The sequence below is a fragment of the Ailuropoda melanoleuca genome, chromosome 13, assembly GCF_002007445.2.
Source record: "Ailuropoda melanoleuca isolate Jingjing chromosome 13, ASM200744v2, whole genome shotgun sequence".
Classification (NCBI taxonomy): Eukaryota; Metazoa; Chordata; class Mammalia; order Carnivora; family Ursidae; genus Ailuropoda; species Ailuropoda melanoleuca.
The window spans coordinates 87681481-87704156 of record NC_048230.1 but is presented as its reverse complement, the minus strand read 5'-3'; the positions used below and the strand labels follow the sequence as shown (position 1 = coordinate 87704156).

At 41.0% G+C, this 22676-nt stretch overlaps 2 protein-coding genes across 6 annotated transcripts in view; one reads left to right on the top strand and one right to left on the bottom strand.

Annotated features, from left to right (window-relative positions):
- Positions 1 to 6372, bottom strand: part of SEC23B (SEC23 homolog B, COPII coat complex component) — a 39216-nt gene extending 32844 nt beyond the window's left edge. Inside the window, exons 1-3 of one of the 3 annotated variants that reach the window (XM_034641670.1) lie at positions 6138 to 6372; positions 3922 to 4168; positions 2691 to 2748 (exon numbers count right to left, since the gene is read on the bottom strand). In XM_034641670.1, coding sequence (XP_034497561.1) covers positions 2691 to 2748; positions 3922 to 4142 — 279 coding nt within the window. In that variant the 5' untranslated portion in view covers positions 4143 to 4168; positions 6138 to 6372. The remainder of the gene's footprint in view (positions 1 to 2690; positions 2749 to 3921; positions 4169 to 6137) is intronic. The other 2 variants (XM_034641669.1, XM_034641668.1) reach the window with 2 other exon arrangements.
- A 132-nt stretch (positions 6373 to 6504) lies between these two features.
- Positions 6505 to 22673, top strand: RBBP9 (RB binding protein 9, serine hydrolase). Of its 3 annotated transcripts, XM_002925626.4 has the most exons (6): positions 6505 to 6639; positions 14710 to 14979; positions 16235 to 16277; positions 17307 to 17412; positions 19870 to 19955; positions 20352 to 22671. In XM_002925626.4, the coding sequence occupies exons 2-6, from the start codon at positions 14881 to 14883 to the stop codon at positions 20576 to 20578; spliced, it is 561 nt and encodes a 186-aa protein (XP_002925672.1). In that variant the 5' UTR covers positions 6505 to 6639; positions 14710 to 14880; the 3' UTR covers positions 20579 to 22671. The 3 variants fall into 3 exon arrangements, with proteins under 3 accessions (XP_002925672.1, XP_034497568.1, XP_034497569.1); XM_034641677.1 differs by lacking the exon at positions 16235 to 16277 and having other exon boundaries at positions 20352 to 22673; XM_034641678.1 differs by lacking the exons at positions 6505 to 6639; positions 16235 to 16277 and having other exon boundaries at positions 14639 to 14979; positions 20352 to 22673.
- The last annotated feature ends 3 nt before the right edge of the window (positions 22674 to 22676 follow it).

The window sequence follows — 22676 nt, the reverse complement described above, 5'->3', positions numbered from 1 at the left end:
CAGGGACTCTGCTTCTGCTTCTCCCTCTCCCTCTGCCCTCCACCCCTCCACCCTGCTCACACTCATCCTCTCTCTCTCTCTCAAATATATAAATAAAAGTAAAGAGGAAGGAAAAAACCCTCATGTTCCTACCAACTAGAGATTACTATTGTGAACACACGAGCGTATTTATTTCCTTTCAGACTTTTTCTAGTTAAGCACAGCTGAGCTGCATCCTGTATATATAATTTTGCAACCTGCTCTTTATGCTTAACGTATTAGCATAGGCATTTTCTTTTGTCTTTAAAATTTTCTGGGGCGCCTGGGTGGCACAGTGGTTAAGCGTCTGCCTTCAACTCAGGGCGTGATCCTGGCGTTATGGGATCGAGACCCACATCAGGCTCCTCCGNCAGGCATTTTCTTTTGTCTTTAAAATTTTCTGGGGCGCCTGGGTGGCACAGTGGTTAAGCGTCTGCCTTCGGCTCAGGGCGTGATCCCGGCGTTATGGGATCGAGCCCCACATCAGGCTCCTCTGCTATGAGCCTGCTTCTTCCTCTCCCACTCCCCCTGCTTGTGCTCCCTCTCTCACTGGCTGTCTCTATCTCTGTCGAATAAATAAATAAAATCTTTAAAAAAAAAAAAATTTTTTTCTGCAAATATTTGAAATTCATAGCTTATAGATTGATTTTTTCCAATTTTTTTTATCAAGGTAAAATACATTTAAGTTTTATCATCATAATCTTTACTCAGTGCACAGCTCAGTAGTCTTAAAATATTCATAATGTTGGACAACCATCACCACCATCCATCTCCAGAATTTTCATCTTGCAAAACTGAAACTCTGAAACTATAAACATCATCTCCCCTTTATCTTCTCCCCTGAATGAGCTGATATTAATCCCCTTATTAGATTTATGATTCGCAAATATTTTTGCCCATTCTATGGACTCCCCTTTAGATCTGCTGAGGTTTGTCTCTTGATGCCTTAGAATTTTCACAGTAAATTATGCTAAGGGGCACTGGGCTGGCTCAGTGAAGACGGCATGTGACTCTTGGTCTTCGGGTTCTAAGTTCAAGCCCCACTTTGGGTGGAGAGATTTCTTAAAAATAAGATCTTTAAAAAATATATTAAACACAGACTTCAATTCTGAATGTAATAGGGTATAGATAGGTCTTTAAGATTTGCATACACTGGGGTACCTGGGTGGTTCAGTCGGTTAAGCATCAGCCTTTGGCTCAGGGCTTGACCCTGGAGTCCCTGGATCGAGCCCTGAACTGGGCTCCCTGCTCACTCGGAAGTCTGCTTCTGCCTCCCTCCCTACCCCCTGCTCCTGCCCTCTCGCTCACTCTCTCTCTTTCTCAAATAAATAAATAAAATCTTAAAAAAAAAAAAAGATTTGCATATACTTCTGAATCTCTTGTGGAGGTAAATTTTGAATGGTATCTGCTTATAACTTCCAGGCCTATACTTAGTACATTGATTGGTCTATTAATCACTGGACTAACTGCGTGATGTATCTGAGAATGAGATTGTTAAATGTAATTATAATCAAATATAAGAATAAATAAATGCATGGGGGCGCCTGGGTGGCACAGTCGTTAAGCGTCTGCCTTCAACTCAGGGCGTGATCCTGGCGTTATGGGATCGAGACCCACATCAGGCTCCTCCACTATGAGCCTGCTTCTTCCTCTCCCATTCCCCCTGCTGTGTTCCCTCTCTCGCTGGCTGTCTCTATCTCTGTCGAATAAGTAAACAAAATCTTTAAAAAAATAAATAAATAAATAAATAAATAAATAAATAAATAAATGCATGTTATTAATATTTTAAGATCTATTACAGAGTGCCTGCTTGGCTCACTCGGTTGACTATCTGCCTTCAGTTCAGGTCATGATCTCAGGGTCCTGGGATCAAGCCCCTTGGGCTCCCTGCTCAACGGGGAAGTCTGTTTCTCCCTTTCCCTCTGATCCTCCTCCCCACTTGTGCTCATGCACTCTCTCTCTGTGTCTCAAATAAATAAATAAAATATTTTTAAAAATTAAAAAAAGATCTACTAGAGCACTGTATACTATGTTGGGAACAGTTATTTTTTTTCTAACAGCTTTATTGAGGTATATTTTATATACTATAAAATTCACACTTTTAAATGTACAATTTGATGATTTTTAGTAAATGTACAGAGTTGTGCAAAGGTCATCACAAGCCAGTTTTAGAATCACAACACAGTTCATTGTAAACAAATGAACTCTCAACTCTCATCATTTTTGAGCTCCCTCTAAGTTTAGTAGTTTTAAATTTTTTAAATCAAAAGAGGCTCAACAATGGTATTTGGACCCTAAAAATTACAAAGATCAAAAAATGAAAATTCAATAATGGACACTACCTGATTAGAATAAACTGAAGTCAAATGAAATACAGACAACGTATCTGTTTTCTTATGGTAACATATTCACTGCTAACAGAGCACATAAAAAAAGGGAATTCTCTGTCCTTCCACACTAAATGATAAAAACCCACATAACAAAACTGAGTCACCATTCAACAGAGAAATCACAAATGTTCAACATACAATTAGGCTTAAGAAAAGCTATCACCTTGAGTTCAGCAGAAACTGATGACTACCAGGGCAGACACAAATTCAACTTCGCTTAATATTTTTAGAGTAGTTCCACCAAAATGAAACACAGGAAAACATTTAAAAAAAATCGCATACCTGATTTCTTTGGAAACAGAAATTACAGGCCCAAAGTTTTGCTCGATAATCAACCTGACTGTGAGAAAGATAAATATTACAGCTGAGTACCATTTTCATTTTTAATGTAGAAAGCATTCAAATGTAATCCTCAAGTTCAGTAAATCACATAGATACATTTCTGTGTGTGTGCATGAATGGATGGAGGTATGCAAATGTCCGCTGCAGCAAAGAGTTCTGGCTGTTAAATACACCAAAAATTTTCTTCCTACAGCAGCAACAAAGAATTTGTAAAGCTTTTTTTCTCTTTTCTAAGTTCCTTGATAATATTTAAAATTTCATGATTTTATATAAATTATACATTATTCCTTTTTACCTTATTATCTTAACATAATCTGTGTGATTTTTCTAACGTCTTTATTGTTGAGATATGTGAAACTACTAAATTTCAATACTAAAAGCACATTTCATGCACAGGGAAAACTTGGCTGACTTTCACCTCACCTAGCTCACTTTTTAAAAAAGTTGGGAGGCATGCTTCTGGGTTGATACACTTCCTAGAACTGGTTAAAGATAATGCTTCGGTTACTTCTTTTCTCCCTTTCTACATTTAGAAAATTAATAAGCAATGGCTATCTCTTCAAAAGAAGAGCAGCAGCATCGTACACATGGGAACATTAAGTAAAAGCAAAGGGAATGAAGTAAAAAATGTTCTCTCATATAAAAGTCTTACCTTTTAAAGAGTATTTCTGATACTCTTCACCTCTTTAAAAGATTCTTTCAAATAATGCCCACGTTTAAGAGCAATGTCATAGGTCACTATCTCAGGTACAAAAATTTACACTTAATCATTAAGAGTCGTGATTCCCCTGCCTATCCCTCCCTGCCAAACAGCATCACCATACGAGGTAAGTATGAGAAAACTGTCTAAAGCTTTTCATTTTTGGAAAATGCTTTAAAAAGCACCAATATAATCTACAGTTAGGCCAAAAGCAAACTGAAGTTAGCAAAAAAGGAAAAAAAGTGAATTTCAAAACCTTTCCCCTTACTTCTACTTCATTCCCATAAGTTCCAATTTTATCTGGAGTATTAGGCTGGGGAGACTTTACAAGCACTCACCACGTAAGAATCTCACCATTCACTTCTCTACTCAAATCTGATGACCTGCCCAAATTGAATCACTTTTATGAGAGTCACATAAAAGTCATAATTTACTGTATTCGTTTTCACTAGTTTTAAAAAGAATCCATACCAAAGTGGATTGAGAATGGCTCTGCAAGTTGTCCGGCTACAAAGCACAGGTTCATACTGTACAGGAGGCAGGTCTGGACGTTCTTTCAAAGGAGTAAGGAGACAAGCCAGGGGAACAACCATTCTCGTAGCCTCGAGACGGCTGGAAGGCCACACGTTCCAACTAAAGCGCACACCATCCCGTTCCTCATTCTGCTGAATGAACTCCAGATATGTTGCCATAGTCTGAAAAGAAACTGAAGCTAAAGCTGTAATTTTATGTGAAATTCTTGAATTAAACTTCAAAAAAGAAGACAGTCACCCAACGCAATGTTTTTTAAACACTTAGTCTGAAAGAACCAGTCACTGTAGGATGACATCTCCCTTCCCTTTGACCCCCAAAAGCCAATTAACTTCACAGTTATCTTTGACTATTGTTCCTTTCTCAACTCTCTCTAGCACTTAAAGAAATAAATAAAAGGTGTGGGGAGTTTACCATGATTTGATCATTTTTAAGATGCAAGTAGTTGAAGACTAATGAGAAGCACCACCAGTTCTGAAGCAAAGTATTTCTACTTGGGATCACCAAAATTTCAATGCTAGCTTTGCCACCATGTTGAATGAGTCCTTCACCAGGTCTTCTGTCCTCACCATGGTTGCTTATGCTCATGCCTCAAAAGATTATGGTCAATAAATAACCATTTAGACTAAACTTTTCAAACCCCACAATGCCAACTCCATTGAGTGTTTCATACATCCTGTTTACGTCTTAAATCTAGGCTAAGGCTAACACACATCTCAGCCACTAGGGCTCAAGGGAACAAGCCCCTCAAGAAAAATGGAAAAACAGGCAAATTAAAGAATCTACATGATTAGTAGCCTCTAGTGCTCACTTCATGCAGTGCTGAATAATTGTCTCTAATAAGTTATTACGAGAAGTGCCATACATACTGTAAATAATGTGGACTAAGGGAATGGTTTTTATATTGCTAGAAAAGCAAATGAAACAATTAGTTTACTACACACAACCTAAACCACAAAAATTCCAAATGTTTGCTCCAACTGAAACACTAAGTCATGTATTTGTTTTTTCCGGCAACGGCAGGAAACTGAAGCACCCTTACACAGGATGCACTTCTGCAGCTACCTGAGTGGCAAAGGAATAACTCAGGTGGGAATAAAAGCATGTTCTAATATCACAATTCTCAGCAAGTACCTCTAAAGGTTTCATTAAATAACTGTTTCCCCATTCAAAACAGTTCATTATTAAAAGGTACTGACTCCATCCAATGTCCCCAGGCAGCTACATATTAAAACCCATTCTTTCCTTTCCCCACTGCCTCCTCCCCTCACCTCTTCTAGAGCATGGATTCTTTTTTTTTTTTTTTTTAAAGATTTTATTTATTTATGTGACAGAGAGACAGCCAGCGAGAGATGGAACACAGCAGGGGAGAGGGAGAGGAAGAGGCAGGCTCCCAGCCAAGGAGCCTGATGTGGGACTCGATCCCGGAACGCCGGGATCACGCCCTGAGCCGAAGGCAGACGTTTAACGACTGCGCTACCCAGGCGCCTCGAGCATGGATTCTTAACTCTGGGCACAAAACCAACGGACTTCAGAGGGTCAATACATCTTATGAAATTGTATGCAAAATTGTGTGCATGAGCTAATGTGCATTTTTCTAGGGCGGTCGATTTATGGCTCACATCATATCCTGAAAGAAGATTTTCTGAAGAGGTTAATAGCTGAATGAATGAATGAATGAAGGAACTTTGAAGACTTTGTAGTAGTATCTGCAAAAAAAAGAAAGAAAGACGAAAAAGAAAAAAGACACACACACACACGAAAAACTGAACCGCTCATCCCATCAAAGCATAACTTTTCAAGACACAGTAGCCAAGTTGAAGCAAGTTTAACGCTTGAAGGGTGGTCGGAAAACCTGGGTCCTAGTTCCAGCTGCCACGAAGCAAAAGTAATTTCACCCACATTTCGGGTTACTCAACTGAAAAAAGAAGGTTGAATCCTTTTGCACCCCGCGATTCGGAGGGTCCCCGAGCCAGAAGCCGGCCGGCCACACCGCCAGGCGATGAACGCGTCACTCTCAGCGGACCCCTGGGACACTGAGTCCCTCAGTTCCTCTGCCCGCCGAGAGAAGGCTTCGTCCCTGGAGCACCTACTCGGTCCCTTTAGAGACCCTTGCCCGTACCCTCCGCTCCCCCATCACCCGCGTCCCCACTCACCTGATAGGAGCCGTACACCTGGCCGCGTCCGCACCCACAGCTGCTAGAGACCCGCTCCGGCTCCCTGCGAAGTCCAGCTCAGCTCTCAGCCGACTGGTCAGCGCCCCTGTGCGTCACTCCACGGCGCCGTCCGCTGGCCAATCAAAAAGGGCCTCTCCGGCGGAGGAGCGGAAGCAAGATTTTCGGTGAAGCCGCGCCGCCATCTTGGAATAGGGCAAGACGGTCGTGCCTGGGTCCACAAAACCAAAATTCCTCAGATCCTAAGTTCCTCCACGTTCACCTCTAAACGTTTGTCCTTCAGAAAACTCCAGCGCCTGCCGGATTGCTTCCTAGGTGCAACCTGCACGCCTCAGGGATTCGCCCTGATCCAACATGACTTCCGTTAGCCTAAGTAGGAAGTCCCTCTCATCGCCTTAGTTACCGGGAAGCGAGAGTTACGACGTGTAACACCGGAAAAAGGAGGGGGCGCGGTGAGGAGGAAACTGAAGCTTGCCGGGAAAAGGTATCAGCGCGGGAAGGGGCGGGACGGAGGGAGAGTGGGACCGCCGGCGCTAGGTTAGGGAATTCGACAGGTAGAGTAATGCTTACTTAAGTTGCTACCAGGTTTCCCCCTCTCGCTCGCTGTGTTGGATTCGCGTTCTCTGCAGGGACTGGCACTAGTGCACAGTTACTCTCTGCGTGTCTGTCCCTGTCATCCATGTACGAGAAGGTAGAGAGCTGTCATACTCAAGCATCCTAGGAGACTAACAAAACTCGTAACTGTATAGAGCACTGCTTTCTACAGCTATCACAGCCATTGTACACCTTTTTATAAGTGACAAAAATGAGTACGTTTATTAATCTGACCCAGAAATATAGCCTCTCTGTAGTACATAAAAATAAGAAAGCTATATAAATTTAATATTATGCTTAGCACATATCTAGACATCCAAGAATTATCATTAATTAGTTCAACTTGATATTAGTACAAAAGTTTAAATTACCTGCAGAACACCAATTAGTTTCAAGTCGATGTACTATGAAACATAATTACTTTTTATTTTTACATAATTACTCTTAATATAGAAAGTTTGTGGAATAATTATTCAGTTTTATTGAACAAATTTACAATTTTCAAGTTCCTAACACGTCAGAGTAATGTTATTTCATTATTAAACTTGAATAAATTTAGGAAGTTCTCAATTATTCTCTCAGGAAACAAACTCAATTAAAATACATACACATTTGTGTTACGGTTTACACCGAGAAAAGACAGCCGTGTTTTTTTAAGCAAACATTAAAAGAATATCATTTGCCAAAGGCTTGCTTAAATTATTTGAATATGGATACTTTCAGTACTAGAAATTTATGAGAAGGATATTTTTTTTAAAGATTTTATTTATTTATTCAACAGAGATAGAGACAGCCAGCAAGAGAGGGGGAACACAAGCAGGGGGAGTGGGAGAGGAAGAAGCAGGCTCATAGCAGAGGAGCCTGATGTGGGGCTCGACCACAACGCCGGGATCACGCCCTGAGCCGAAGGCAGACGCTTAACCGCTGTGCCACCCAGGCGCCCCTATGAGAAGGATATTTTATAAATCTTTTTTTTTCCTTAAAGATTTTATTTATTTATTTGACAGAGACAGCCAGCGAGAGAGGGAACACAAGCAGGGGGAGTGGGAGAGGAAGAAGCAGGCTCATAGCGGAAGAGCCTGATGTGGGGCTCGATCCCATAACGCCGGGATCACGCCCTGAGCCGAAGGCAGCCGCCCAACCACTGTGCCACCCAGGCGCCCCGAGAAGGATATTTTAAATACAATCTTACACACTTAAAGTATTGGAAGGGTTTTTTTTTTAAAGATTTTATTTATTTATTTATGGGGGGTGGCGAGGAGCAGAGGGACAAGCAGACTCCACGCTGAGTGCAGAGCCCCTGGTGGGGCTGGATCCCAGAACCCTGAGATCACGACCTGGGCAGAAATCAGGAGTTGGTTGCTTAATCAACTGAGCCACCCAGACACCCCTGAAGTACTGGAAGTTTAATTTCTTTATTTTCTGGGAAATTCAAGAATATTTGATTTATGTAAGTGTGTATTTATCTCAATAAGCCAATCAGAACAGAGCTCCTCTAAGAGATATAACAACCTAATTTATTAAAGCTCTCCAAACTTAGTAAACATTTCACACTCCACAAGATGTGAAGGCCTTTCTGGATTACAACCATAAAGAGAGATGCGCAGACACAGAGTATACAGCTTTGATTCTACCACCTTAGTCACGGGTCAGAAGTGAATACAGAAACACAAAGGCTCACTAGATCAGGTATCAAAGAGCTATTCTCCTTCCCAGTGGAAGCATGAAAATCTTGACTGATCTGAACTCATAAATAGACAAAAAAGGCAAACAAAAAAGACCAACCAGATTCTCCGTCTTCTCTCGTCCAAAAGATAATATACCTACGTAAACGATTAATTAATGAGATCACCAAATGGTCAGAATATAAAACCAAAATTCCTAATTGCTGTTGCCATCAATGGTGAGAAACTTACCGGTTATAAATGTATCAGAAACAAAAAGAAAAATACAAAATCAGTAAAGAGAAGAAACCTGGAGAGTCAGTACATTGTTGTGTGATTGCCACTTGCATATTCACTGTTCACTCTGGAAGCCAAAAGCAAAACATGCCTGGCTTAATTAAGCAGCCCATGAGGTGTTCTTCAGCAACATGATTTACCCAGTTTTGTCAGGTGAACCTATTAGGATGTTGGTGAAGCCTTCAAAATTGTTAAAGTTTCAGGGATGCTTGATGGCTCAGTCAGTTAAGTGTCTGCCTTCGGCTGGGTTCGGGTCATGATCCCAGGGTCCTGGGGTCGAATCCCGACATTGGGCTTCTTGCGCAGCAGGGAGCCTGCTTCTCCCTCTTCCTGCAGCTCCCCCAGCTTGTGCACGTGCTCTCTCTCTTTGACAAATAAATAAATAAAATCTTCAAAACTGATAAAGTTTCAAAAAGGTAAAATTCTGACCCTGATATAAATATAAAATGAGCATGTGTCAATGATTCTGCATAACTCATTCATTAATGAGGGAACAAATAAGGGTGTTCAGACTGGTTCAAGGAAGAATTTGATTTATAGATTCATATTTCCTAACACACAAAATCCATTTTTGCATTTCTGTGGACAAGAATCATTTGCATCGTTATGGATAGGAAATGTTTGCATTACTATTGTTGCAGGATTTCTTTTCCTTCGTTGCATGTGGTTCTTGGTCATGTCATTTCTTCAAAGAATGAAGGGGTAGATCAGACAGAGTGGTGGGCAGCAGACCAAGGTTTACTGAGTGATAGTACAAAGCTCCCGAAGAAGAAGCAGACCCAGAGAGTTGCCACCAGAGTTTCTAAGTCTAGGGATTTTATGGGCTTGTTGGCAGGTGTTTTAATCTGGTTGACCCTCCATGTACCTGTCATCCAATCAGGTTTTTGTCATCTATCACGTGGGAAAGGGGGAGGGCTCCTTCCAGGATGGTGTAAAATCCTTTTAAGGGTAGTTTCTTCTTAGGGCAGATGGGGGACTTGTCCCTGCCTGCCTTTCTTCCAACTATCCTTCATCACTATCAGTATTCTGTAAATTAATTTCTATCTATACAGAGTTGTGAAATAGCTTAGTCAAAAATAAAGGCACATACCCCTTATAATCAGATGATCCGAGGGAGTCCTTTGAAAAACGCCCAGCATTCCATGGAGATTCACCCAGTAAACTCTTTTGACTATTTCAAAATCTTTCACAATTTTCATGACATATTATTCATCATCTATAATCTAATTTCTATATTTCTGGCTCATACTTATCTAACATGATATGTTCATATATTCAGCAACCTGCTGGATATCTCTGGGTATTCTTGGCACCTCAATCTCCATATGTCCTGTTAAGTTGATTGAACAAGAGGGCCATTAGACTGATGTGGCACTAAGGCCATGGCAGCCTACATAAGCAAACTAAAATGTAAGTGTAGAAATGCTTCGAGGTTATGAAATCAAAACACTAAGGACAGCCAATCGCAAAGTGCCAACTGGACAATCAAATAATTTCTTCTCTTTGCTTCCATACCTTCTCTACATAAGTGTTCCCCTGACTCCTGTTGGCAGAGGGCTCCTAACCACTGCCGGTTTGATGCTATTTGATTCAAACTGAGTTTCGTTCAAATAAGCTCTTATAATTTTAATGTGCCTCAGTTTATCTTTTAAACTGAATGCATTTTTCCCCTTGCCCCAAACCAACCTATCTCTTGTACTTTCTATTTCACTTGGAGATACCATTCTTCTCTCAGCCTAGTAACTAGGGAATTATTCTTAGTCCTTCCTTGTCTCTGATGTGGTTCAAGACACACTACCCCAAAATATGACATGTTGACATGGTAAATATTTTAAGCTGAAAGATTTTGAGAGAGGGTAGGTGCAAGGAAGCCCCCACTGAGCTCTCCTGTCTCCCTTCAAACAGGTCATAAGACCTTCATGTGAGAGATGCCCTCCCTTTACCAGGAGGAGACATCTGTTACCTCTGCAGACAGAAGGGGGCAGTGTGAGCTGGACTAGCGCCATCTTGGATGAATCCACCATGACTACCTCTCTGTAATCTGAAGCCTTCTCCAGCACAGCTGCCTACCCCCCTTCTTTTTGTCTAACCACATCCTTAAGTACACCCTTGAGGCATAACATCCTTGATCTGCTCTGGAGATATGACTAGGACACAACTATTCTCAAACATTTCCTCTGGGAGTGGTCTCCCAGGACAGACTCCCCTGCCAATAGGGCTAAAAAAGCAGGTCTTATGAGAGGTGGGGTTGCAGAGATCTACTCATCTTGCAGCCGCCCAAGACACTAACGTCCTTTTTGTAAACCATCTTTTGTCAAGCTGGACTTATCAGGCTTTTCCTTTGGTTTTACGGCTCCTTCAGCCTTTGGAGGTAGTTTTGCATAAACCTCCCTTGGATGATGAGAGGAACAGAAAAAACAGACCTTGCTAAGTTTCTTCCAGTTTACTACCCTTAGCTCATATCCTTTTCCTCACCACCTACCACTCTTCATCAAACCTAAGCATAAAAACAATCTTGTTTAACTGCTTTGTTGGGTCTTCATTTCCTTATGAAGGCTTCCATGTCATGTAAAACATACTTAAAAATCAATTTGTATGCTTTTCTCTTGTTCACGTCTTTTGTTTCAGAGCCCCAGCCAAGAACCTAGAAGGGTGGAAGGAAAAGATACTTTTTTCTTCCCCTACATCTCTGACAGCCCAACCCTGAAACTAATAATGAATCATTTGGTCCTGTTGATTTTTTTATTTCTAATTATTTCTCAATTCCATCTATTTACTTAGTTCAAGTCCCCATTATCCTTCATTGACTTACTACAACAGCCCCCTCAAATGATCTCTTTCCCCAAATTTTGTCAAATCCAAATCTCACTTTGGTTGCCAGATAGATTTTTGAGAGTCACACATCTGCCCCAGACCTTCCTGTGTTTAAAACTCTACGTGGCATTCCCTCACTCACAGGGTAAAGTAGATGCCTCATCTTACTGTACAAGGGCCTCCATGATCTACTTACCTCAATGCTGCAGCACTGAACCAATTGTCTCTCCCAGCTTATGTGTGCTGTGTCTCACCTCTGTGCCCTCGTGCATGCCCTCCTCACTGCTAAGAACAACCTGGTTTATGTGGGAACAAAGACAAAAGGAAAAAAATTAAAATTTCCTTACTGCTTAACAGCCCGTTGACAAGTCCTTGAAACGGGCAGAGTGACCTTCCTCTAGGAACTCAACTGCCTGGATGTTAATACTTTGCTAAGGGCAAAAGGCAATTTTAGCTTAACATTATCCCAACCTCCCAGATCCCTCAACGTAGAAAAATTCCTTTGGAAACTTCTTTATCGCTACCCCCAAGATCTATTTTAGCAATCATCTGCCAAGCATATGGCCCACTGATATACATCTGAAGGGTCTCACAACTAGGGTTTTACTAGACGGTAATAAATGATCTTTTCTTAACAATACCTAACCTCCTCAGGGTCCTGGAAACCTTGGTTCCAAAATTCCTTAGAGACTTACAGTATCCCCAACCCCCTCCCAACTTGAAAGCATATAATCAATTGCTCCTCACAAACCCAGGGCAGCTTTCTGCCCGCGGGTCCTGTCCCCATGCTTTAATAAAACCGCCTTTTGGGACCAAAGAGGTTTTAAGAATTCTTTCTTGACCCTTTGCTCTGAACCCCAACATTTCCATATCATCGGTCGCCTCCCTTCTTTTCTCACTTAACTCACATGTGTCCTTCAAGACTCAAAGAAGCTTTCCTTATATTTTCCTTTCTTCTTATTGGTTAAAACAATAATGCTATGTGAAAGAAATAGAAAAGGAACCACAGAAGAGGGTAGAATGCCTGTATAGTAAGTTTGGAGAATCAGAGACAAACTGCCTAAAGAAGAGATTCTGACCTGAAAAGTTCATTCAAAGGAAGGTGATTCAGAAAGACAGCCATAGAGGCTGATGGCTGAGTCTGTCAGAAAAATGAAAATGAGGGGCACCTGGCTGGCTCAGTTGGTAAAGCATCCGCCTCTTGATCTTGGGGTCATGTTGGGTGTAGAGATTACTCAAAATAAAATATTTAAAAAAAAATGAAAACGGCTTAGTCAAGTTCTTGAGAATGGTTCTCTCAATATTAGCAAATGATATACCAGACATAAATGTGCATTTTCATTTTTATAATTTATAAAAATGATGTTAGTTTTGAAACCAAGCTATTTCTTCTTTGATAATGACAAGCTCAGGAAATGCTTGCCCAAGAGATAGGAAGTAGAAAAGAAAACAAGGTGGATTTACGTGTAAACACATAATCTTTGCAATCATTATCAACAAAAACAATCTGAGAAAGGTGACATTTGCGGCCACTACCTTATTTTTTTCCTTCTCAAAGGAAGAGTCAATTACCTTGTGAATGAGAAGAAAGACAAATCTTAAATCTTAAGGAAGGATAGATCCTTTTTCAGCCCACAGTTCCTGTAACGGAGTGTCATTGTTTATTGAACCAAAAACCACTAAGCCAGCAATCTTTAGGCTATGGGAATGCCTCTGTTTGTTTTAATTTATACTTAAATTGTAAACAGCTTCATTGAGGTATAACTGGCACACAATAAGCTGTACATATTTATACTATACGATATATTAAGTTTTGATGTCCATCGCCACAATCAGGATAATGAACATTCATAATGTTTCCTTGTGCCCCTGGTATTTTCTGTAGTTTTAAATAAATGGAATAATATGGTATGTACTCTTTTTTGTCTAATATCTTCCACTCAGCATAATTATTTTGAGATTAATCCATGGTGTTGTGTGTCTCAGTTATTCATTCCTCCCAAAGTGAATAAGGTTATATTTAAAATTCAATAATATTGACCTTTTAAAGAAAATTCAGTCTGAGGTTCAAGAATAAAGAGTACATCTGGCTCTTCCTAAAGAATGTGGTGGTGGGGCAGTGTATCCTTGATCACCTGCTTGTGCCTTTTCAAAAAATAAACTGCCTAAGAGTGTTCCTCAGTAACAGATGCTGAAACACCTGTGATGTACGCAGTGAGTAAGTCTATGGGAGGGGCAAGGAAGAAGGAGCACTTTCCTTTTCATTCCCATTTATTTTATTTCTTTATTTTTAAAGATTTTTTTTTATTTATTTGAGAGAGAGAGCATGAAGGGGGTAGGGGCAGAGGGAGACAGAGGGGCAAGAGGACTCCCCACTGAGCTGGGAGACGTATGGGCTCTATCCCAGGACCAGAGAACATGACCAAGCCAAAGTCAGCCACTTAACTGACTGAGCTACGGAGATGCCCCATGTTTATTCCCATTTATAACCACACATGCACACTTCTGCCCACCTCAATACAAAAGAGTTGGATAGGGACATGTGGGGGGCTCAGTGGGTTAAGTGGCTGCCTTCAGCTCAGGTTGTGATCCTGCGGTCTTGGGATGGAGCCCCATGTTGGGCTCCCAGCTCAGTGGGGAGTCTTCTCCCTCTGCCCCTCCTTCCCCACTTGTGCTCTCTCTCTCTCTCTCAAATAAATAAAATATTTAAGAAAAAAGATTTGGATATATCTATGAGGCACGAATGGCTCCTAAAATTTCAGGACTACAATATTATAATAGGTAAACCATTTCACTCCTACCTCAGTTTCCTCAGTCTCTAAATTGGTTTAAGTATGAATGTTATCCATGTGCCCTACACCAGTGGTGACATCTTTTTAAAGGACAGCATTTAAAGCAATGAAAAATAACAACCAGGGCCGATAGTAACCATTGTACTAACAACTGTTTTGAAATCAGAAGGAAAAGTAGTAAGAATTCCAGGAGTCCTCAACTCATACATAAATAAGTTGCTTCTGTATATTTGGAACTAAAAACACACTTTCCTATAGAAATACATCGCAATTGTAGTAAAGAGAGAACATATTCTGGGCATGTCACAGCCGGTCCTAAATAAGGCGGGGAGGGGTCGAGAACGCTAGTAAGAGGCAAGTGCAAGGTGGTTCACATATGATGGAAACTCCCAGGTTTGCCTTGGCCGCCTTGTGCAGTAAGGACCGCCAGAGTCCACGAGCGGGACCACCGGCGCCCCAGAACTACAATTCCCAGAATGCCATGGTGCAGGCTCCTCAGCGGATGCAGTCTCCGGCTCCGGGCACTTCAGGCTGGGCTGCTGGGCGACAGTGGACTCTGCGCTCATGGCTTCCCCGAGCAAGGCAGTCATTGTTCCCGGGAATGGAGGCGGAGATGTGGCCACCCACGGCTGGTACGGCTGGGTAAAGAAGGGGCTGGAGCAGGTAAGAGACATGCGTGGCTGCTCTGGGAAGTCGGCTTGGGGCCGGAGGGGACGGTGGGGATGGAGGGCTCGGAGGACTGAAGTTTGAACGTGGGTTCACCAACCCTTTCCCACCTCCCGCACCAACACACCCCCTTAAGCGAAGCCCAATGTGTTTTTTCCTTCTCCCTGCTGCCCTGTCTCAAACTCTAGAACTAGTGGTGGGAATTTTGGAAGGTAAAACTGCCTGGAAGACTTCTCTGAGGGCTCAGTCGCTAGAGTACAAGGCACCACCTCCTAGAGCCGCCTCCGTCTCCCTGCATCTGCTGCTGGTTCAGATATGGGACTTCCCAGATAATTGTACATCTTGCTTCTCCGCTCCCTGCCTCCAATTTTTAAAAAATCAATATGTAATACTTAATATATAAAAAAGCTGTAACATATATGTAAATTATGAAGTATAATGTAATGAATACCTGAAGCTCCATCACCAAACTCAAACCTGCAACGTTAATAATGCCTTCGGAGCCACATATACGTCCCCCCATCCCATTTCCCTACCATCCGGAAAATTTTTTCATTTGCCCCTTTTAAAAATGAACGTATTTTTGCAATAATGTGTGTATACTTTGAACAATATATTAATTTGGCTTCTTTATGAGCTTTATAGAAATGGTGTCCAACTCTAGTTGTCTTGTGCATCTTGATTTTTTTTTTTTAACCTCTTCCATAACCAGGCAATAGGATTGCTTCCTGGATTGCTATCCTCTAGAGCTCTAGAGTACATTTCTAGAATAAAGTTCCAAGGTTGTGGCTGAAAACCAAGGCCAGAGCTACAAACCAAAAAGATCAGGGCTGAAAGCTGTCTAAGGGGGTGGGATCTCCAACTTTCTGTACCGCGTTTCTGTACCATATTTTACCTACTCCGTGGCACACAGTCTATTTGACTACAGGTCATTTTGTCTAGAATGTATTCATTCATGATGCCCCTGTAGGTATATGCCTACAGCAATAAACAGAGATGTACAAATGCGGATTTGGGTCTCTCTATATAGAGACCTACAGAGCTGGATAGATAAAGAACTACAGATAGATGGAGTTTATCAGGAGGGATTGTCTGTTCATATATAATCCTATGGCACTTAACCCACTTCATTTCATAATATAAGCAAATACTGAATTGATAAAGATCGTATCAGGTGTCTCATTTCTTATTAGCAAAGTATTAGTTGTAATTAAGCTCTTTATTATAGCTTTTTTTCCCCCTCATATCATAGATACCTGGTTTCCAGTGTTTGGCTAAAAACATGCCTGACCCAAGTAAGTTTTAAATATGTTTTTAAGTAGCTTCATCTTGTTGGGTTTTGATCTCACCATTTTCCTGGTAGAGAACAGGAATATCATAGTAGAGAAGCCAAAGGGAATATATACCTAAGCATGAATGATGGCAAGTAGTTTGGGGAAAAGGGTGTAAATCAAAAAACATTCTAGAAAATTCTAGTAAGGATCAAGAAAAGCACCTGGGCTGGTAAAATTTAATTTTCAACTTTGCAAGCAACTCGATTTTCCCTTCTAGAAGTCAACAGATATTTTCAGGCAAAATTTATGGGTGTTTCAGTGAGACAGAGATATGATAAAACTTTACAGCACCTATAGGAGATTGGAATATTTCAAAACGTAACATTGCCACTTTTGTTCTGATTGTGCCTATGACTTGTGTCAGGAATTTCTTCTTTGGAAAGAAAGAATATATATGCATATGAATTTGAGAGTGTTGTCTAGAGTTTTTTTGTTAAGTTTGAAAGTTTATATTAAAGCTTCAGAGTTATATTTTTATTATTTCCTTGATATTTTCTTTCTTTTTTTTTTTTTAAAGATTTTATTTATTTGAGAGAGAGAGAGAGGCAGCGAAAGAGGGAACACAAGCAGAGGGAGTGGGAGAGGGAGAAGCAGGCTACCAGCTGAGCAGGGAGCCCGATGCAGGGCTCGATCCCAGAACGCTGGGATCATCACCTGAGCTGAAGGCAGACGCTTAATGACTGAGCCACCCAGGTGCCCCTCCTCGATATTTTCTTACAAGAACATGGTGAAAGATGAAAGCAAAACCAGATAAATAGATAGGTAGGTAGGTAGGTAGGTAGGTAGATAGATAGATAGACCAAAACTGTGGATTTGAGTCTTTCAAACAGCAACACATAAATCATTGGATCTATTAAAACAGCCCCATCTCCAATTTGGTACTGCAGTTCTTAAATTGTGCTGAGTAGTCATCGGTTAGAACGGTGGGACAGCATTAGACTATAAGACTGTCCCTATGAAATGACACTCTTTCTTTACCCTGAACCTTAGTTACAGCTCGAGAGAGCATCTGGCTGCCCTTCATGGAGACGGAGCTGCACTGTGATGAGAAGACTGTCATCATAGGCCACAGTTCTGGGGCCATTGCAGCCATGAGGTGCGATCCTTGCTGAATTCTCCCCCCATGTGGGCTCCAGCTGGTTTACAGACCTCATTGCAGTTCCTTGAACATGTCAAGTATGCACCTGCCTTAGGCCTGCGCTTGCCACTGTTCTACCTGGAATACTCTGTTCCTAGATACTTGAATGGCTTTCTCTTCTTTAAGTCTCTACGCTTATGTCTCTTCCCACTAAGGCCTTCTCTAATCACTTCAAATGAAACAGCAACTTCACCTCATTGGCTCCTCTCCCCTTTGTATCTTAGTATCCCCCTTTTTATCTATAGCACTTTTCACCACCTGGTGTCCTGTTTATTTCTTGTCTGTCTCTGGCCAGTAGAAATGTAAGCTTTGTGAGGGTGGGACTTTGTTCACTCTGACACTGAAACCTCAGTGCCTGTAAGAGTGTCTGGAATATGGTAGGTGCTCGGTAAATATTTGTTGGAGGATGGAGGCTGTTACCCCACCCTGTAACCCCCCCAGTCCTTAGGATTCATGGCGCTTCCCTGATGCTCTCGGTTAGAATATCATGTCCCTCCCTTTAGGCTTATAAGGCCTAGAGGATAGGACTTAGCTGGCTGAGTAAGCATATTAGGATTGGGTTTTTTTCCATATGTGCTAGGCTGGATGACAAAACAATAGTTTTTATGTAGCCCTTTGTCCCAAGCAGTTGCTCAGGATGTCATATGAATTGCATGTCAGAGAACCTTGCCAGATTCCATAATCTCTGTGTCACACCATTTGAAGTTATGAGATAAGGCTTCCCAATGTGGAGCTGCAGAATTTCTGTACAGTCCTAGTATTTATAAGCTGCTAGGGGTTGTCTAGAAAATGAAGAAATCCCTTTATGCTGTACCAGCTCAAGGCCAACTGAATTTTTCTCAGGCCACTGGCTACTAAAGATATGTCTTCTTTTCAAGATCCCTGAAACTTACTGCAGGACTGTCTGCAACCTTTTAAAAATTAACTTCTCAAGTTAAGGTAGGCAAGGAGAAAATAAATGCCAAAACTATGGGGTACAAGGTTGTAGGGGAACAGGATATTGGTACAGTCACGGAGGACCACCCCTCAGATTACTTACTAATCACGAAGGGGACAATTGTGTCTTTACAGTGGATATCTGATATCTATCACCTTAAGTAATCACACTTAATCTCACCAATAAAGGGACACTGGCATTGTGTGTCTCTGATGTGATGGAGTGGGAAGGACACATTGCCGATGTAGCATTCTTGCCAAAAATGTTTAACCTCTGTCTAATCACGAGGAAAATAGCCAAATTCAGTTTAGGGGATGAGGTACAAGACAACTGGCTTGAACTCTGAAAAAATGTCAATGTCATTTAAAACAAAAATTTTGAAGTGACTAGAGAGTTATGAAAACCAAATGCAGTGCATGATCTTCGAGCTAGGATTGAAAAGCAGGGGTAAAGAACATTTTTGGTACAACTGGGGAGAAATGAATACAGATAGTATTACTGTCTCTGTTAAATGTACTAGCTGTGATAATGGCACTGTGGCTGTATAAGAGACTACCTTGTTCTTAGGGGATACATGTTGACATGTTTAGGTGTGAAATGTGGTAAAATGAATGAATCTAGGTGCTTGTTGTTCTTCCAACTTTTCTGTAGGTTTGAAATTTTTCAAAACAAATGGTTGGGCACAAAGTTTAGGCTGAAAACAAAATACTAACCCTAAATCTTTCCTGGCATAAAGGCCCTGGAAACTATTACCACTCCACATCTTTCCCTAGCCTAGTCTTTACTGAGTGAGGGAACTTCCTGCAAGTAGTTAGCTGAGTGTCTGCTTGCCAGGCACTGTACTAGGCACCAGAGTCACAAAGACCAAGAAGACTCACACCTGCCCTTAAGGAGCTGAAGGTTTATTGGGGAAGATAGATATAATATGACACAATTACTACAGTGCAATGCAGAGTGTGTGGCAAAAGAGGTACACTTCCACATGGTATAGAATTTCTTAATATATGGTTCACAGATCACTTGCGTTTGTCATCTGGGTTGGGGGAGGTGTCAAGCCTTAAAATGCAGATTCCTCGGCCTCGCACCAGCCCTTTGAATCAGATGCTCTGGGACTGAATCTACAGGTTAACCCACAAAGCAATGCCAATGCATACTGAAGGTAGGTTAATAGGCACATCAAAGAATGATTACACTTTTTATGTTTTTTTGGAAAGGATTACCAAAGAGGTTTGGACTGTCTTGAAAAATGAGTAGAAACTCATCAGGTGGCCGAGGGTAAGCCATTAACCGCTGGGCTTGTAGTTCTGCAGCTTCCTTACTATTTTTCATATTAAACCCAACAGCTGACAGTGCCTGCTTTCTGTAAGCTAAATCAAATGAGTTTTCAGGTGTTTGGGGGTTTTTTTTTTGTTTTGTTTTTTTACTTTTTGGCAGTCAGATTTAACATTAAGTATTAGCTGACATTTCTCTTTCTCCAGGTATGCAGAAACACACCGAGTATATGCTATTGTTTTAGTGTCTGCATATACCTCCGACTTGGGGGATGAAAATGAGCGGGCCAGTGGTAAGTGTGAAGGTAGAACTCAACACAGAAAAGCCCTTCCTTTAGTCACAGGGATGCTTGTTTAGGTTTAACAGCACTGGCTTTTGGATCGGCTAAAAAAAACCTCTAGTAGCATATGGGAACATTTACTGCCCTTCTTTAGATACAAATTAGGTCCTTTGAGAGGCGATGGACCTCTTCCTAATGCATTGAACCCGGATTTTATCTGAGCCATGTACTTCCCCTTCCTAAGTGGCTATGGTATGAAGCTCTACAGATCTGAACACTAAAGGACTTCTAACACTTAGGCTCTGATTCTTTGTGTCTCTGCTATGGTCTTCAGTAGATATTTTACAATGGCTAGAATGGAAATTACCCATGGGTGGTAATAGGTTATGTATGTATTTTTTCCCATAGGATACTTCAACCGTCCCTGGCACTGGGAGAAGATCAAAGCCAACTGCCCTCACATTGTGCAGTTTGGCTCCACTGATGATCCTTTCCTTCCCTGGAAGGAACAACAAGAAGTGGCTGATAGGTTGGAAGCCAAATTGTACAAATTCACTGACCGTGGCCACTTTCAGAACACGGAGTTTCATGAACTGATTAGTGTGGTAAAGTCTATGCTGAAAGTACCAGCATAGACAGGATGATTTCTGTTGTTTTGCACTCCGGTGTAGGGGTAGAGCAATTATCAGGTTATTAATAGATAAAAATCATCTGTGATCAGATGATTAGTGGACACATAAAACAGATCAAATTAAGTTCTGAAAAAAACACAAGTTCAGTGTTCAAACTAAGTTACAAACAGCATTTCCATTTTCCATAGGATCTGTATCTCGCAAACTGCTATGAACTAAAGCACTATTTTTCCCATTTGATTCAGGACATAAAGACAGCTTAACTACCTTTATCTGTCCAGAATGAGTAAGCAGAAATGGAATCCACATTTCCTGATTCCCAGCCCAGATTAAAATTAAGTAGTTTTGTGTATGTTGTAGGAGTAGTGCTCCTCCTTGAAATGAACCTTTTGTTATTTGGGGGGAAAAGAAAACATGACTAAAGGTCCAGAGTAGTGGCTTAGATCTCAAACCACCCCATTATTTTGAGCTAGCCCAGGACATCAAACCCAGACCAGGGCCTCTGTCTTTGACACCCTGCCCTGATCCTTCATGTTGAGGGAGAATGATCCATATGGATCTAAGAGTCAGGAGTCGGCCAGGTCAGACAGGGACCATAAGCCCAGCCTGGACATACACATGAGCATAGCCAACCAGATCTGTGCTAGACCAGAGTGGTGGGGATTAGGGCAACATGGGGAACTCCTGCCCTGTCTAAATTGTTGCCATGTGGAAAGGGGACAGGGTGTTGCCAGTTTTCCGATTTTTTGAGGAAAAAAACTTCATGCAGTGGTTTTTATATTTAGGGACTACATATGTTTGTATACACAGTTCATATGTACATATGCATATGGATGATGTAAGTTGGCAATGACAGTGCAAATAAAAAATTTAGAAATACTGCAAGACACACAAAGTCCAAGACACCCATTTGTGACCTCTGCCATTAGGATTAACTTAGCCAGGTGCTCTAAGTGATTCTCTGTGAAGCTGAGAAATGAACATAATGCCAAAGGATGCGATCATGGCAACAATTTGGATTTTGTAACAAAATCTTAAGTATTTTTTAAAAGAATCTTTCCATACTTCAAATTTTGTTCTGTAAAGAGTTCTACCTTTTAACTTCTACAGTCCTTTGGCTCTGCTTTAAGCCTCATTCCATGATTTTTTTTTTCTGATCACATTTCCTCAAAAAATGCTTACTTCCCAACGTTTTTTGGCTATTATGATCCCTTAGTATTGCCTCAGACCACTTCCGGTGACTTCGTACTTGATGTTGCAGAACCTGATGTTTGCTGCAAAGATGTGAATTCCCTCACTGTTTATGTCTAAAGGAGATTCAAAGCCATCATTTTAACCTGAAAAGTCTTGGTTTCTACATGTGCTCAAAGAAAAAAGTTAAAGACTCTCCACTTCTAGTGGCAATTATCTTTGGAGGATGGGAATTTTAGACACGGTGTGGTGGGAGTCTCCTATTTATTTTGTACACCTGGGTATAATTTGAGTTTGTTATCATGAACATGTATTACTTTTATAATTAAAAATATTAAGATTTAAAACAACTCATTTGACAATGTAAGTGAAAAGCAAATTCAATAAATCAATTGAATAATTTTCTTAAAGAGGTTGTTTGGCAATGATTCGACCAAGCCTGTAACCAAAGTTTGATTCTATTTGAATTATTTGGAATTAGTCATTGCTCTACTTATTCTCGGTCTTGTTTTCTGAAGTCCTTTCTCAAAAAATTACGAACTTATACAAATAACAGTTAATAATATTTTGTCCTCTTCTTCAACAGAAAAGCAACAAATCTATACACTTGGGAAATAATTAATTTTGATATTCTTCATTCCTGTAATTAATCTAGATCTATGATTGTTGAGTTGTGCTATCCAGTATGGTAGCCAATAACCAAAGGTAGCAATAAAATTAAAAATTCAGTTCTTCATTCACACTACCCACGTTTCAAGTGTTAACAGCCACAAGTGACTAGTGGCTACCTTATTGAACAGCAGATACGGAATACTGGCATCATTATAAAGAGTCTGACAGCAGTAGTCCCGGACATGTATTTTTATTCTTCCCTTACCTACCATGTGATAATAATGGTTCAAAGTAAAAG